Source organism: Rattus rattus, chromosome 1 (assembly GCF_011064425.1).
Source record: "Rattus rattus isolate New Zealand chromosome 1, Rrattus_CSIRO_v1, whole genome shotgun sequence".
Taxonomy (NCBI): domain Eukaryota; kingdom Metazoa; phylum Chordata; class Mammalia; order Rodentia; family Muridae; genus Rattus; species Rattus rattus.
Genome location: NC_046154.1, coordinates 84,244,011 through 84,258,251, shown reverse-complemented (window position 1 = coordinate 84,258,251; position 14,241 = coordinate 84,244,011). Strand labels below are relative to the sequence as shown.

The following is a 14,241-nucleotide window of genomic DNA, read 5'->3' as shown; positions in this document are numbered from 1 at the left end:
TAAAAATAAAAATTGTTAGCGCCATATACTCAATCCCATTTTTTCTTTTTTTCTTCCACCACAACTAATCAGACATTTAATATCATCATAGTTTTATATATGAGAAAAGTGAACCTCAGAAACTTTAGATTGCCTATAGTCAGTTTAAATCTTACCAAGTAGTTTTAATTATTCTGGATTTCAAAAGGTTGATAGAGCAGAGACAATTGTCTGTTTCTTCAAAGTAGAAATTAAAGTTCAGGAGGAGGGATTCCTACGTTTGCTGTAATGAGTTCTTTCTCATTCCCTTTCTCCTTCTCTATCATATATGCTTATTCTTATCCTTGTTGAAAGAGTTGTTGCCAGGTATTTATGTTGCTCTTAACAATTTGCTTCTGGTCATCTCCAAATTTGGCGCTACTAATACCAAAATACTTGACTGATTCTTCAAATACACTGCATCTTGAATCCCCAAACCCTAAACCCATCTCTTTCTGCACAGGATCTTGCTATAATGTAAAAATGACACTGAAATTCAAGAAGGATGATCAAAATGCAAATGCTTCTCTCCTTCTTTAAAAGGGGAACAAGAATACACTTGGGAGGGAATAGGGAGGCAAAGTTTAGAACAGAGGCTGAAAACACCCATTCAGAGCCTGCCCCACGTATGGCCTATACATATACAGCCACCAAACTAGATTAGATGGATGAAGCAAAGTAGTGCAGGCTGACAGAAACTGGATGTAGGTCTCTCCTGAGAGACACAGCCAGTATACGGCAAATACATAGGAGAATGCTAGCAGCAAACCACTGAACTGAGAACTGGATCCCCGTTGAAGGAATCAGAGAAAGGACTGAAAGCGCTTGAAGGGGCTTGAGACCCCATATGAACAACAATGCCAACCAACCAGAGCTTCCAGGGACTCAGCCACTACCCAAAGACTATACACGGACTGACCCTGGGCTCCAACCACATAGGTAGCAATGAATAGCCTAGTAGGAGCACCAGTGGAAGGGGAAGCCCTTGGTCCTGCCAAGACTGAACCCCCAGTGAACAGGACTGTTGTGAGAGGGTGGTAATGGGGGAAGGATGGGGAGGGGACCAACCATATAGAAGGGGAGGGGTAATGGGGATGTTGGCCCGGAAACCAGGAGAGGGAATAACAATTGAAATGTAAATAAGAAATACACATGTTAATAAAGATGGAGGAAAAAAAATGACACAACTTCACAAGATATGGAATTTCATAGATGGAAAAGGCCATGGAGACTAAGCCAGCTAACTTATCTCTTGGTCATTTGGAAAAAGTGCCTTAACATTCTATTAAGTCATCAAAGAATGCAAAACTAAAGCAAGGGAGCTGAAGAATATCAAGGTTCCCTGGCTGAAGTTTCTAGAACTGCATTTTAGCTGATTTGAGAGACAAGAACTTCTCAGCTTCCTGAATCGTTTTTTAGCTCAAATCCACAACCCCATCATTCCTACTGTCTGCAGTGACAGAGTATGAAACATATCGGACCACTGCATGCACACATGGTGATGTCACTGCTTGTACAACCACACTGGAGGGAGCTTCTTCAGGGATTTTCTCACACCACCACTGGGAGTGATTCCTTACAAGAATGCTATGATTTGTAGACAGGATATGTGCAAAGAGAAAAAAAGGATAGCTTTATCCTGAAAAGTTGAGCTTTTTCGTTTTTTAGCTTCTAAGTCATCCTTGGTAGTGGCCTGGAGTCTGGGGAGGAGGAAAGTGACTGAGACTTAAGGTCTTAGTTCAGAAAAGGTTTTTAGCATTACATAATATAGAAATCTTTCTGAAAGACTCCTCTTTTAGGAAGCAGCATCAATTTTCACAATCCATGTTAATATACAGAATTTAAAGAGGCACATTGAAAACTGTTTTTGGGTTCCAGCAAAATGGTGTGTAGAAAGGATAAGGATCAACTGACAACTGACCCAGGGAGCATGAGTGAGGTGGTGCTTGCTCTGACTTACAACTGGGTGGGCCTATTTCTCTGTGTATCCATTTACATAGATTTTCCTGCATAGATTGCCCCAAGAGTGAAATCAATGAACACAGAATTTATGACTTTTGAGGTATAACAACACTGGATTTTTTTTTCTCTTTATAGCACTTAATGGAAGTGTCTGGACACACATGGTTAATTAATGTTACTCTCTCCTCTGAGATGAAGGACAGTTTTTATTTTGCTCATTATTGTATCATCCTCCCTAAACACTGGCAGGTCTATAGCAGTTGCTTAATAATTATTTCAGGATTAAATAAAGGAAAGACAGAATAACTAGATGACGAAGGGCTTGGCTTCTGGGTGGAACTCTCATTTAATTAACCATGTAACCTTATGTAAATTTCACATTTAATTTTAGAGCTAAAAGAATCGTAGAGGACCCCCGCCCCCACCTGCCACCATACTGTTAGGAGTCTTTTTCTTCCTACTGGGTTACTTCATTCAGCCTTGATATGGGAGTTTGTGCCTAGTATTGTTGCAATTTCTTATTTGAATTTGGTTGATATCCCTGGGATGCCTACTTGTTTTAAGGGAAATGAAGGCAGAGTGGGTCTCAAAGTGCTGGGAGGAGTAGAAGAAGGAGAAACTGCCATAAGGATATAATATAGAAGAGAAAAATAAATTGAAAACACATTTTAAAGAAACATTTTAGAAATCAGCTCACTAAATTACTTAAATATTTCTTTCAAAATTGGATACCATTCCAACATAGATGCCATGATAAAACCAAACATTAAAGCACATGGAAGCCTTCTCTTTATGGAAGGAGAGGGCAGAAAATTCTGCCTGGTCAGACTTTTTGCCCTTCTCTTCATACTACAATGTTTTCCATGGCTACTTAAATCAAAAATCACCAATTCATGTAAGCATAGGTGGAAGATCACTAATCTAAATCAACCCTAAAGTTTGATAAATGAGGAAATAAAAAAAATAGGGAGATCAAGACAGGATCCCCTAAAATAGTCCAGTACACAGATCATTGAAACTGGGACCCAGCTGGCCATAAGTCTACCACATTTATTAGTGTGGCTGTGGACTAATAACCATGGTTGCTTTCAAGCTCACTTTCCAACTTTTCTTGGCTGTAAGACTTTGTCTACTTCACTCATAAAATGATCATTTAAATAAAAAAAATTTAGCCAAGCAATTCCAACTTTAAATGGGTCCTTGAGTGGCTTAAACAAAAGACAAAATTATACAGAAAATAAAGATGTTTTTACATGATAAAACAGAGATAGAATGAGATATCTGAATCTAAAAGACTTTTGCTGTGCCCCATCTTCAACATTTCAAAGCTTGAAATTATCCTGAATCAATCAAGCATTTCAAAGATTGGCACATCCTCTCCAGCAGCCAACACATACCCATAATCCTTGGCTTAGGCATAATAACAAACAGCAATAGCTGTACTTTGCTAGAAATCCTTTTAAGAATCCAATTTTGAAATGAAGCAGTTAACTACTGTTCTCAGGTGATTTAAGTATAGTTCTCCCAAGAGGAAGCATTTTGAATCAATAATTATGTTAGAATTCTAGTATTTTCTTTTAAGAGTAGAAATGTCAACATGTTTTTCATATTTGTACTCTGTTTCCTCATTTTATCCACTTGAATTTCATTTTTCTTTGTTAAATTTTTGTAATTCTCAGAGGCACCTTTTCTCTGTAGTTCAATGACTTTATTTTTCAGGAAACATAGAAAGTACGCCCATGCACTCTTGAATACACAAAACTGTTATAAGACCTCAAGACATTAGTGGGATAAAACATTTTTTGCTGGTGGAAAATTCACAAATCACTCATATCTAGTACACAACACCAAGGAATGGTTTGACCATTTTCTATATCCACTACTTGTAAGGCCTAAGGTCTAGATTCAGACCTATGGTCTCCATCTACCATGATTTTTTGCTTTCTGATTCTAATTGTGTCAGAAATGTTAGGATTCGCCCTTTCTTTCTGGACATTAAGATAAAAGTTTGCATAGTGGTTTCTGTATATCTTCAACTCAAAAACAGTATTCATTGTATGTTTATGATAACACTCACATAACAAATATAAACATGACTATCAATGACATAAATGAATGTTACGTGTGTGTGCATGTTGGGGTACACACACATGACAATAGAACTGTAAAGATTTTACACGTAGTTGTATAATTCCAGTTAGTTATATATTCTAATTAACAAAGAAATAGAAGCTTAGATTAATGAAGCACAAATCTAGTATTTTGGAAATATGCCAAATAGTTATATAATTAAATAGTACATAGAAATTTAGAAACACACATGAAGAAAGTACTTGTGGTAGTTGAGGACAAAAAACAATAGTTCAGAGTCTAGCACTTATTATCCTGAGTGCTTTGAATGAACATGAACTAAAATCTATGTCCTCATCTCCTACCTTACTAGCTCTTGTCCTTTTCCTCTCCCAGATCACCAAGTAGAATTTTTTCCTGAAGTTAACTTACACATCTACAGATAGATCCTCCCCAACATAGACCGATTGATATGAATCTTCTTTCCAAGAAATCTCATCACCATGTAAGAGTAGCTTACAGGACAGGGCACATTAGCCCAGATAGATTCTGTCAGAACTGATTGTCTATTGTTCTTGTTGGACCCTCTGAGAAACAATTTCTGTCATCTGATGTACTTTGTCAGCAGCACTCAATTTCCCACTTATTTCTTCTACTGGCTGTTCTCCATAACTCAGGATGTTGCACAAACTTAAGTCATCTGCCCCTTTCCCAAGTTTCCTATTTTTCATGGCTACCACGTATATGCACATCAACCAAATAATTTTCTCCTGTTAATCTGTCTACTGTGCATGTATAATGTGGACTTATTTCTTGAAACCACGGAAGTTTCATCCTTGATAGAAATTGGTCTCTTTAGATTGGGTAATTACAGTAAGCAAGTGATCAGTTAAGATGTGCTTAAGAACAAGGTCTCCACTAAACATCTCTATTTATCCCCAATTTCATAAATATATTTGGGTAGAAAACTAGGTTCATTAATAGTATTTGCAAGAACGAAGATTGCCATGACCATGAATACAGGTAAACTATGGCTTCAATACAAGTTTTACACCTTTGAAATTCTTTCTTTTTAAACTATATTTAAACTTATTTTAAAGTCAGTTTCCCAAGTAACTGAGTAAGGTGGGAAAAACAATCAATCAAAATCTCCACCAGTTAAACAGAAAGTTTAAATAAAATTAAAAACATGTATTTTCTTACTAGTACATTAAATACTCATCATTATTTGAACTCATCATATTAAGATTTTATAAAATGTTGAATAAATTAGAATAACAACCTATATACCGCAAGGTCACAGTTCCCTGACCTAGAAGCTTCACAACACAGCCAGGTGCCAGAAAATGTTCAGTCTCCCCAAAGCACAACAGGAATGAAAGACAAGGGCTCTCTTAGCCTAAATCGTACCTGTATATTTTATATCTGGTTGTAAATCCTTGCCGGTGTCTTTCCACAAAGGATAGGTAGCTCCTGGAGTGGTGGAAAGGCCCCCTGTCTGAAATAAGCCAATCAAATTCCTTGGAGACATGTTGGTCTGTCCCAGCTGGCTCCTGGTGGGAGGGCTGCACTGAGATACGGCCCCATACAAACAGGAAGTAGAGGAGCTCAACAAACCTCCAGTTCATGCTTTTCTGCCGGCCTTTTTCCTCTCATTCTTGCTCCATTCTGTGGAGTCCTGTAGAAGACAGAATCAAGGAGAAAGGAGAGAGGAAGAGGTGGAGGGCAGGGTGGGAGAGAAAGACAGTAAAAAGGAAAAAACGAGATTAACATATTTTCATCAGAAGAGTGCTTTAATTTTTATAAAAACATTATTGCTGTGTTAAAAACAAAGGACCTGTACTGATTGGGGCACATGGTCTTGCCTTGGTTTGCTGTACACATGCAATGTGAAGGTATACAAATGGCTATGGTGTATAGCATCCATGGGTGTATAATAAGGACATGTCTAGGGTGTTATGTCAATCATTGGTGCATTACAGATACTCAGATTATGTGTTTTAGAAGTGAATGAAACAAATTAATGCAGAAACAGGGTGTAATACGTCTAGGTAAGGTTGTGGGACAGAACTCCGTGTTTGTTTCATGTTCTGGCTTAGCCCAGAAACCTCTCTCTCATTACTGATATTTGTTGAACAAGAGTGTCTTTCTCTTCTTTTATGCCATAGGCATAAACACATTGAATACTTGCTCTGTTTTTATCTGAACAATTAGGTGTACAAAGTCTTAGAATATTCTAGCTACTGCCCATTCAGGCTGGATTCCTTAAGCATTAAAAACTCTAAGAACAGCATAGAGTCAAAATTCTAGAAAGCTTAATGAAATGTTTTTAGACCCTCGAGGACGGTTTTAGACAGACTATGCATTGCTTGGTTGGTACTTCTTAGCTTCAGAATATCCTAACACTGAAGGTCATGGGTGTGGAGGTGGGAAGGTTTTACCAACCCTTTAGCTGGACAGCACTGCCATGCCCTGGCACTATGTTGGACAAAATTTTGAGTTCAAGAGAGACCTTAGATGGGCAGTATATTTCCTGAGGGGAATAGAAAGAAATCATAGGAACCCCCAACTTTCAAAAAGTTTAACTTTATCATCTTACTGTTAGTCAATATCCTAGCCTAGCAAACTGCAGCTTGCTTCACCTGTTTTCCTTAGTAAGCTGGCTCTATCCCACATTGTAAATGTGATTCCTGTGTAAAATGCATCATCTGTGACTGTTTCAGCAAGTTACTTCGAGGACACCAGAACCAGCACTAACATGATACGTGAATCACACAATTAGGGCACAATGTTCACACCAACCCCCAGCAAAGGAAAAAAGTTCAATACATGGCATAAATGATGAGGAGAATTATCACGATCATGGCGATATTAATGTTGTCAGGTCTTGAGATGTAGCTCCGTGGCAAAGCACCTAACAAAACCAAATACTTATTGTTGTCAAATTAAGATTCTTCCAGGAAATGTAAGTTGAAAACCTTTTTTCCCATCCCTGAAAGAAGCCTCACTTAGCCTTGGAAGTCACCTGAGGTCACATCATTTATCTTTATTATCTTTCTCTATTCCTCTCAAAAGATGTTGCTCTGCTCTGTCTGCCCAACTCTATTTGCTCACTTTCTAAAGCTCTATGTCGGATCCAATTGTCTTGCATTATACTTCTTTGTTTTACGTCTTTCTTGTTCACTGGGCTGTGAGCCTTTAGCTGGCAAAAAGCTTTAAGAAAGCAGTTTCTTATCTGTGCTAAGCATGTGATTTTGAACAGTCCCGGCCCCTCTCTAGACCTCAGATTTTTATGCATACCATTTAAAAATATGATGAGGTCACAAACACTTTCTTAAGTGTAAAACCTATGCACATGACTAACTGTATCTTACTTGGCTATTCTTGCAGGTGAATATGGGAGGCAAGTAAGACGAGGAAAGAAGAAATCAAAGAGAGAGGGATGTGGGTTTCTGCCCAATTGAGTATTTCCCTCGAATGCTCAATTGCGCCATTTTATCATGAGGTGCCACAAAAATCTGCCTGTCATTGCAAGCCCCAGCTGTCAGGGCAAGGGAGGGAGGCATATGCACAGCGTGGGAGCTGGAAAAAGCTACAGCCTGAAGTTTTGTTCAGAGCCTAAAACAAAGCTCTACATGTTGAGTACAGAACTGTATCAGCTACAGCTGCCAGGACTGTCTGCCAGAGCCCACCAGAGTGGCAAGCAGGGGGTGGGAGCAATTGTTCTGAGCTCAGTAGAGTGAACTGCAGCATGCTGGAATCACACTGTGCTACCCAAGCTGACTTCTACAGAGCTTCTGTTGTGAGTGGGTGCGAATGGGAGCCTGGGAGAAAACGCTTAGCTGTTACTGTGAGGAAACAGGATGCAGAGCATTGCAGTTTGCAAAAGGTTATATATCTAACACTGGCATGCTGTGTGTGCCTCTGTGTGTATCTGGGGAGGGGGCTAAGGTTTCTGCCTGTAATCCTAGGAGTAACTAAAATTTGATAGTTATAACCCATTGCTTCACAAGTGGGTGTCATTATCCCCCTAGGGACATCTTTGATTGTCACAACTAAAGGCATGCTCTTGATATCTGATGGTTAGAGGCCAGAGTTGCTACTAAACATCTCAGCAGGTTCTGGATAGTCCCTTACAATGGCAGGGATGCAAGAGGTATCAGTGTTTCCAAAATGAGGCTCTCACCCATTTTTTTTTCCATGACCCCAGCAATATCTTGTGATTCCTGTCTTTTGGCTTGTATTTAGTTGTTCTATTTTCTGCCTTTGTCTTGGCAGGGCAGTGCATTTGCATACCTCTATTTGAACTTCCTGGTTTTGAATAATAATCTACATTACAGAAAGCTGTGAGGTCAGAATGTATCTCTGTTGACTTAGAAAATCATAGTAGGGCAGGGAAGACAGCTCAGTGGTTAAGGACTTAACTAGTATGCAGAAAACCTTGAGTTCCATCCCCTGAACTGAAAAAGGCAGAGGGAGCTGGACAACTGTCTACCATTGAGCCACATGCCTGGCCATATGTAAGTATTAGAATCTGAATTCAGGTTTCTATAGCTCAAAAAAAATTAAAACAAACAAACAAAAACTGGTGTGGACCTATATGCCTATGAGCTCAGTGCAGGTTTCAGAGGCAGAAACAGGAAGATACTGAATGTGTGTAGGTTGTTCAGCCTAGATAACCAGTAAAGGTCCAGGTTTATTAAGAGACCCTAACAGAAATACCAATGTGGAAATAGAGAAAGACACTCAACTTCACATGCACTAGAACATATGTCCACTTATACCCTTGCACACATATTTATCTCTCTCTCTCTCTCTCTCTCTCTCTCTCTCTCTCTCTCTCACACACACACACACACACACACACACACACACACACACACACACACACACATGCACAGAGGGAGAGAGGGGGGAAAATATATATATTCATACATACATCATAATGGTCTACAATACACTAAAAGTAAAAATGAAAGTTTCAAAGAAGTAAGGCCTAAGAGAAATAGATACAAATTAGAACAAAGGTTAGCATATCAATTTCTTACAGCTTATTATATAAAACATAGCCACTGTTACTCTGAATTTGGGCACAACACTAACTTTTATGGAAAGTTCCAGATAACATAAGGTTACATGACTAATAGTTATTATTCATTTATCCACTTAGCTTTCAAATTCTCTGTTCTTAGACTCCAGCCTAGGTTAGATATTAATGCAAGCAAATTCCAGGAGGTAGGTCTATTATACCATTTACCAGACAAACATTAAAAACGTCCCCAAGCTCACAACTCCTAAGTGTTAGGCTTAAGATTCTATCCTTTGTATCTTTTAATATAAAAACCTGTACAATTTCCACTGTCTTCATTGCCTCCAACTCCCAGTGAAATTAAGTTGTGCCTTTGGTAGATTCAGACTCCAACAGAGCACAAGCATACATAGGTGTTTCTAATACAACATGTGCTTCACCAACACTACCACAAGTGGATGAAGTTTAATGAAAGAATTGAGGCCAGGGAAAGTATTTATAACAAAGGATTCTAGAAGATATGATTTCCTAATAAACTGAGGAGGGTGATAAATCTATGAGCCATAAGTGGGTGGTGGTAGTGAGGGAAGCAAAGGAAACCAAAGCCAAGAGTGCTAGCATAGGCCTGTACTCCCAGCTCTGAAATGGCCTATGGCAAGAAGATCAAAAGTTTAAGGCTACCCTGGGTGATACAGAGTCACTCAAGAGGACAGCAGTTTACTAACACTGCATCGCAAAATTAAAGTAAAGAGGGAATTGGAGATACAGCCCAGTGACAGAGTATTTGCTTAGCATGGAGGCAGCTATAAGGTCAATATTAATCAAGGTAAGTTAGAAAGGTTTGCAAAAGAAGATGCTCAGGAAAAGCATCTCTGATAAAGGAATTGTGAAGAAAATGGCAGGAGAAGATTAAAAACTGTAAGGTTCTGATCTGGACTGACAGAAGACAGCTTGTACCTCAGGGTGGTTTATTTGCTGTGTAAGTCATTTTGAGAACAGCAATGGCATTAAATGTGCACTAACCATAAGGCAGGAACTTTAGCATTTGCTGTTTGATCTTTTGTTATGAGTGTGAAGAAGGAAAGATTGGGGACACACAATTATGTTCATGTTGTAAAAAGGAAATTGAAGATAGGAATGTGTATGTAATTGAACTAATACTGAAAAAATAGCAAATATGACCACAAGAGAGAAAGACTGTGCTATCTGATTCTAGAGCAGGTCACATGTCGCTATCCAGCATTAAATATACTAGTCTCATTGAAGTGTGCTGCATATATTACAACATGTACAGAAGTCCAAAGAGTTGTAAGAATGAAGCAGTGTAAAATATGCCTCACCAAAGACAGATAATGGTGAAAAGCCAAAATATTATGTTGTAGGTATTAGCCTCAGGGAAAGTATGAGAATGAATTCCACTCATTTTTTGCACTAACTTAATTTTATTTTGGCTAAGAACTTTAAAATTATACATGTGAACTTCACCCTGTCCTTTTGCAGTGTGGACTACAAGGAGCCCTTGTGCTGTGTTCTTGCATCAGAAGGTGACACATCAAATCTTCCAAGTGTAATAAGGAGCTCCCTTCACTCTACCTCATAGTATAGTTAAGCCATTCTCTATCAGCATCCTTCTTTTAAAATCAACAAACCATAGATAGTCTACAAATAGAATGTTCTGGCACCATGGCTGCAGAGCCAAGGTAGATCTTTCAGACAGCCCTTAGAATCTTCCAAAGTGAATTTGAGAATACTTAATCATCTGTAACATTTACAGAAGGGATTCCTACCACTGGGTTTTACAGCCTAACAATTCTGGACTAGTTGTAGGCCAAGTGCTGCTGTTGATCCTCATGACCTTCCAAGAGTCATAGGTGCCCACTGCTGTGTAATACACTAGTTGTTCCCGAGAGCTGACACTGGCTGAAGCATAAAGATAATTTGATTCCCATGGTTGAATTGGGCAGTGTCATGAAATGAATCAAGTTTAGTGCTTACACATCCTGATTTCTAATTCTTGCACCCCAAATTATTTACTTCAAAGCCACTCACAGAAAAATAGAGCAACTTGCCCCAGCAGCCATTATCAAGTTCCTCCTCTGGAGTCTGTACATGAATTACTGGCAATGTTCACATTCTGGACAAGAAAGCAAAAAGGAAGGTCCTACCTTCTGCCTCATAATTCCTTGATGACCTGCACTAATAATTACAAGTACAGACTGTCCCCAGCCCCTGCTGGCTCTATGTGAGCCATTCAGGTGATCTCATCAAGCCTTTTACCTCCACACTTAGGTCTTCAAAAAAATTATCAGACTAACACACAGACCTGCAAAGCTTACAGTGACTATGTTAATTAACTTCCCTGAGTCTTAGTTCCCTGTATCTTTCAGGGTAAAGACAGGAACTGAATAGGATGCTTTCAACGTAGCTATTTCAGCTTTGGTATCAGCTGAATCATAAAATCGCAGAGTTCTGTGACCACTGTATCATACTTACCAAACAAGCATCCAAAATACACTTAGAGGAATTCTTAACCTTTCACCCACATCATAGCATAAAACGTCTTTAAGACTAGGAGTTAGATTTGAGTGGAAGCTGACAGTGCAGAGCGGTCCCACCCACTCCCTAAACTCCTCAGGGGGTGAAAAGGGGATAGAACTCCTCCACCTCCAGCTTAGACAAGAACACTCAAACAGCATGCTAAATGTGCCCTACAGCTTAGGGAAACATGGTAGAGTGCTGCCTAACTCATGCCAGAGAATTCTAAAAAAAGACTGCTAAAGAGAAGCTTTGAAAGAAGCAGGCTGAAACCTGGCAGACGAGCTGGGGAATCACTGCCTAAGGCACTGTAAAAGGAATGTGCAGTCTCCTCCTCCTTCCATGGGTGAGAGATGGGCCACATCTGAGAAAAAGTCAGGCGAGGTTACTTTGCATTCCGTCTCAGAGGAGGAATGGATCTCCACCAAAGGAAACTAGAATGGCCATGCCATTTATGCAGAGTCTGAAGAACAAGGTACAACAATGAAGCTGAAAAGAAATAGATGTTCCCAGATCAGAAGGAAGGACTGAAGGAGCTGAAAGGGTTTGCAACCCCATAGAAGAACAACAATATCAACCAACCAGACCCCCCAGAGTTCCAGGGGACTAAACTGCAAACCAAAGAGTACACCTGGAGTGACCCATGGCTCCAGCAGCACATGTATCAGAGCATAGCATTGTCTGGCATCAACAGGAGGAGAAGCCCTTGGTCCTGTGAAGGCTCCTTTCCCCAGTGGAGGGGAATGCCCGGGTGTTGAGGTGGGAGTGGGTGGGCGGGAGTGGGGCCATCTTCATAAAAGCAGGGTGGGGGGTGGGGAGAGGGAGAAAGGGGATAACATTTGAAATATAAATACATATAATATCCAATAAAAAGGAATTGGTAGGCAGAGAAGCTAGTTAAAGCAAAGAAGCTCGGGGTTGGGGATTTAGCTCAGTGGTAGAGCGCTTGCCTAGGGAAGGCATAAGGCCCTGGGTTCGGTCCCCAGCTCAAAAAAAAAAAAAAAAAAAAGCAAAGAAGCTCAGATACTTCAAAATGTTGCTAAGGTTAGGTTCACAGTGCAGGGCATGGTGATTTATCTCTGCAATTGTAGCATTTAAGAAGTAAGGGACAGAAATCTCAAGTACCAAGCTAGCCTGCACCATAGCATCAATATGTGCCAAAGGTTTAGAGTACCAAAACCATGCTATCAAAATGAACTAACCATGGAACTAGTTTCCTGTCTTCCTTATTTCTCTATTCTTGACCAAACTCCATGCCCCAAGGAGATTACCAATGAAGTTTGGTGAGGAAGAGAAGGCACTGTAATACTTCTAGGAAGAAAAGAATCTGGACAGTAAAATTTCTACTTGGAATAAAATGATCTAATTTGTGGTCCTATTCTATTAAAATGAGATAGAAATCTGCTAAGGAATGCAGGGAACCTAAGCAGGGCTTCCAAGATTATCTGTGCTTGGTTCCAGTTTCCTGTCTTAGAACCTAGTGAGCAACTAAGGGCTTCTGTGCTAGAATGAGCAGTCAAAGGCTGTACATATGTGTATGGCTAAGGCTGAGAGGAGAGGCCTGGATACAATGTAAGAAATCCCTCTGGGCACTGACCAACAGGTGTCTAGTAACAACTCCACTGCCAGGAACAAGCCAGAAGCCAGGAATATAAGACCACTCCTTACCACTATCCACAGACTCTCTCTCCATCCACACCCCCCACATGTTCCCCATGCTGACCTCCTCTCTTCTCTTTTTTGTCCTCTACTCTCTTCTTTCCTTGCCTGTACCCCTTTCTATAAGTCCCAAATAAACTCCATTTTATATGAAGCCTGTCCTATGATTGATGGTCCTCAGGGGAACATCTCAGCATGGGTCCTCTGAAGTGCTCCCTCTGCCATATCAGTGTTGACACACACACACACACACACACACACACACACACACACACAGAGAGAGAGAGAGAGAGAGAGAGAGAGAGAGAGAGAGAGAGAGAGATCAATACATCTGATTCAGACACCTATACTAAGCATCTTGCCCTCTGCCACATCATACCACACTTCACCACAGTTTCTGCCAAATATCCTTTATAAAGGCCCTAGACTAAAAGCTGAGTGATGTCCTTCTCTCTTGGACCTGTTCTGTAGTTTAAGAGCTTAAGGCTTCTCCCAGTCTTTTAAGTTTGCTATATTAATCTAATTCTTTCTAAATCTCACCATCACTTATCCTGGAATTTCAGTCTTTCTTTGAATGGGTTTAATGGCCCATACATGACACTGTATGCAAGTAGATATCAGAGGACAAACAGCAGGAGACAGTTCTCAGTATATGGGATCTAAAGAGCAGGCACAGATCATCAGGCATGGAAGCATGCACCCTTACTCTGTGATTCATCCACCCAGTCCAAGAATTGTTTTTACTGTAACCTTAAAGTGTACAATCATGTCTGAACTTCTATCAAGCTATTAGTTGATATCTTTTCTCAAAACAGATATAAATACTAGGAGTCAAGCATCACACAAATTTATTTTGTTTTCCAATCATACTCCATGCATCCTATTCAACCAAAGTAAAGGTTTCACATAAAACACAACTCAGAACCCACTTCAGTGTAAAAGCCCAATTAAATTCAATTACAAGTTGC

At 39.8% G+C, this 14,241-nt stretch overlaps 1 protein-coding gene across 1 annotated transcript in view; it reads right to left on the bottom strand.

The window, feature by feature from the left end:
• Brinp1 (BMP/retinoic acid inducible neural specific 1) overlaps window positions 1-14,241 on the bottom strand; it is a 190,095-nt gene that overhangs the window by 132,776 nt on the left and 43,078 nt on the right. Inside the window, exon 2 of the mRNA XM_032902854.1 lies at window positions 5,461-5,728. Within this exon, the coding sequence (XP_032758745.1) occupies window positions 5,461-5,678 (218 nt within the window). The 5' untranslated portion in view covers window positions 5,679-5,728. The remainder of the gene's footprint in view (window positions 1-5,460; window positions 5,729-14,241) is intronic.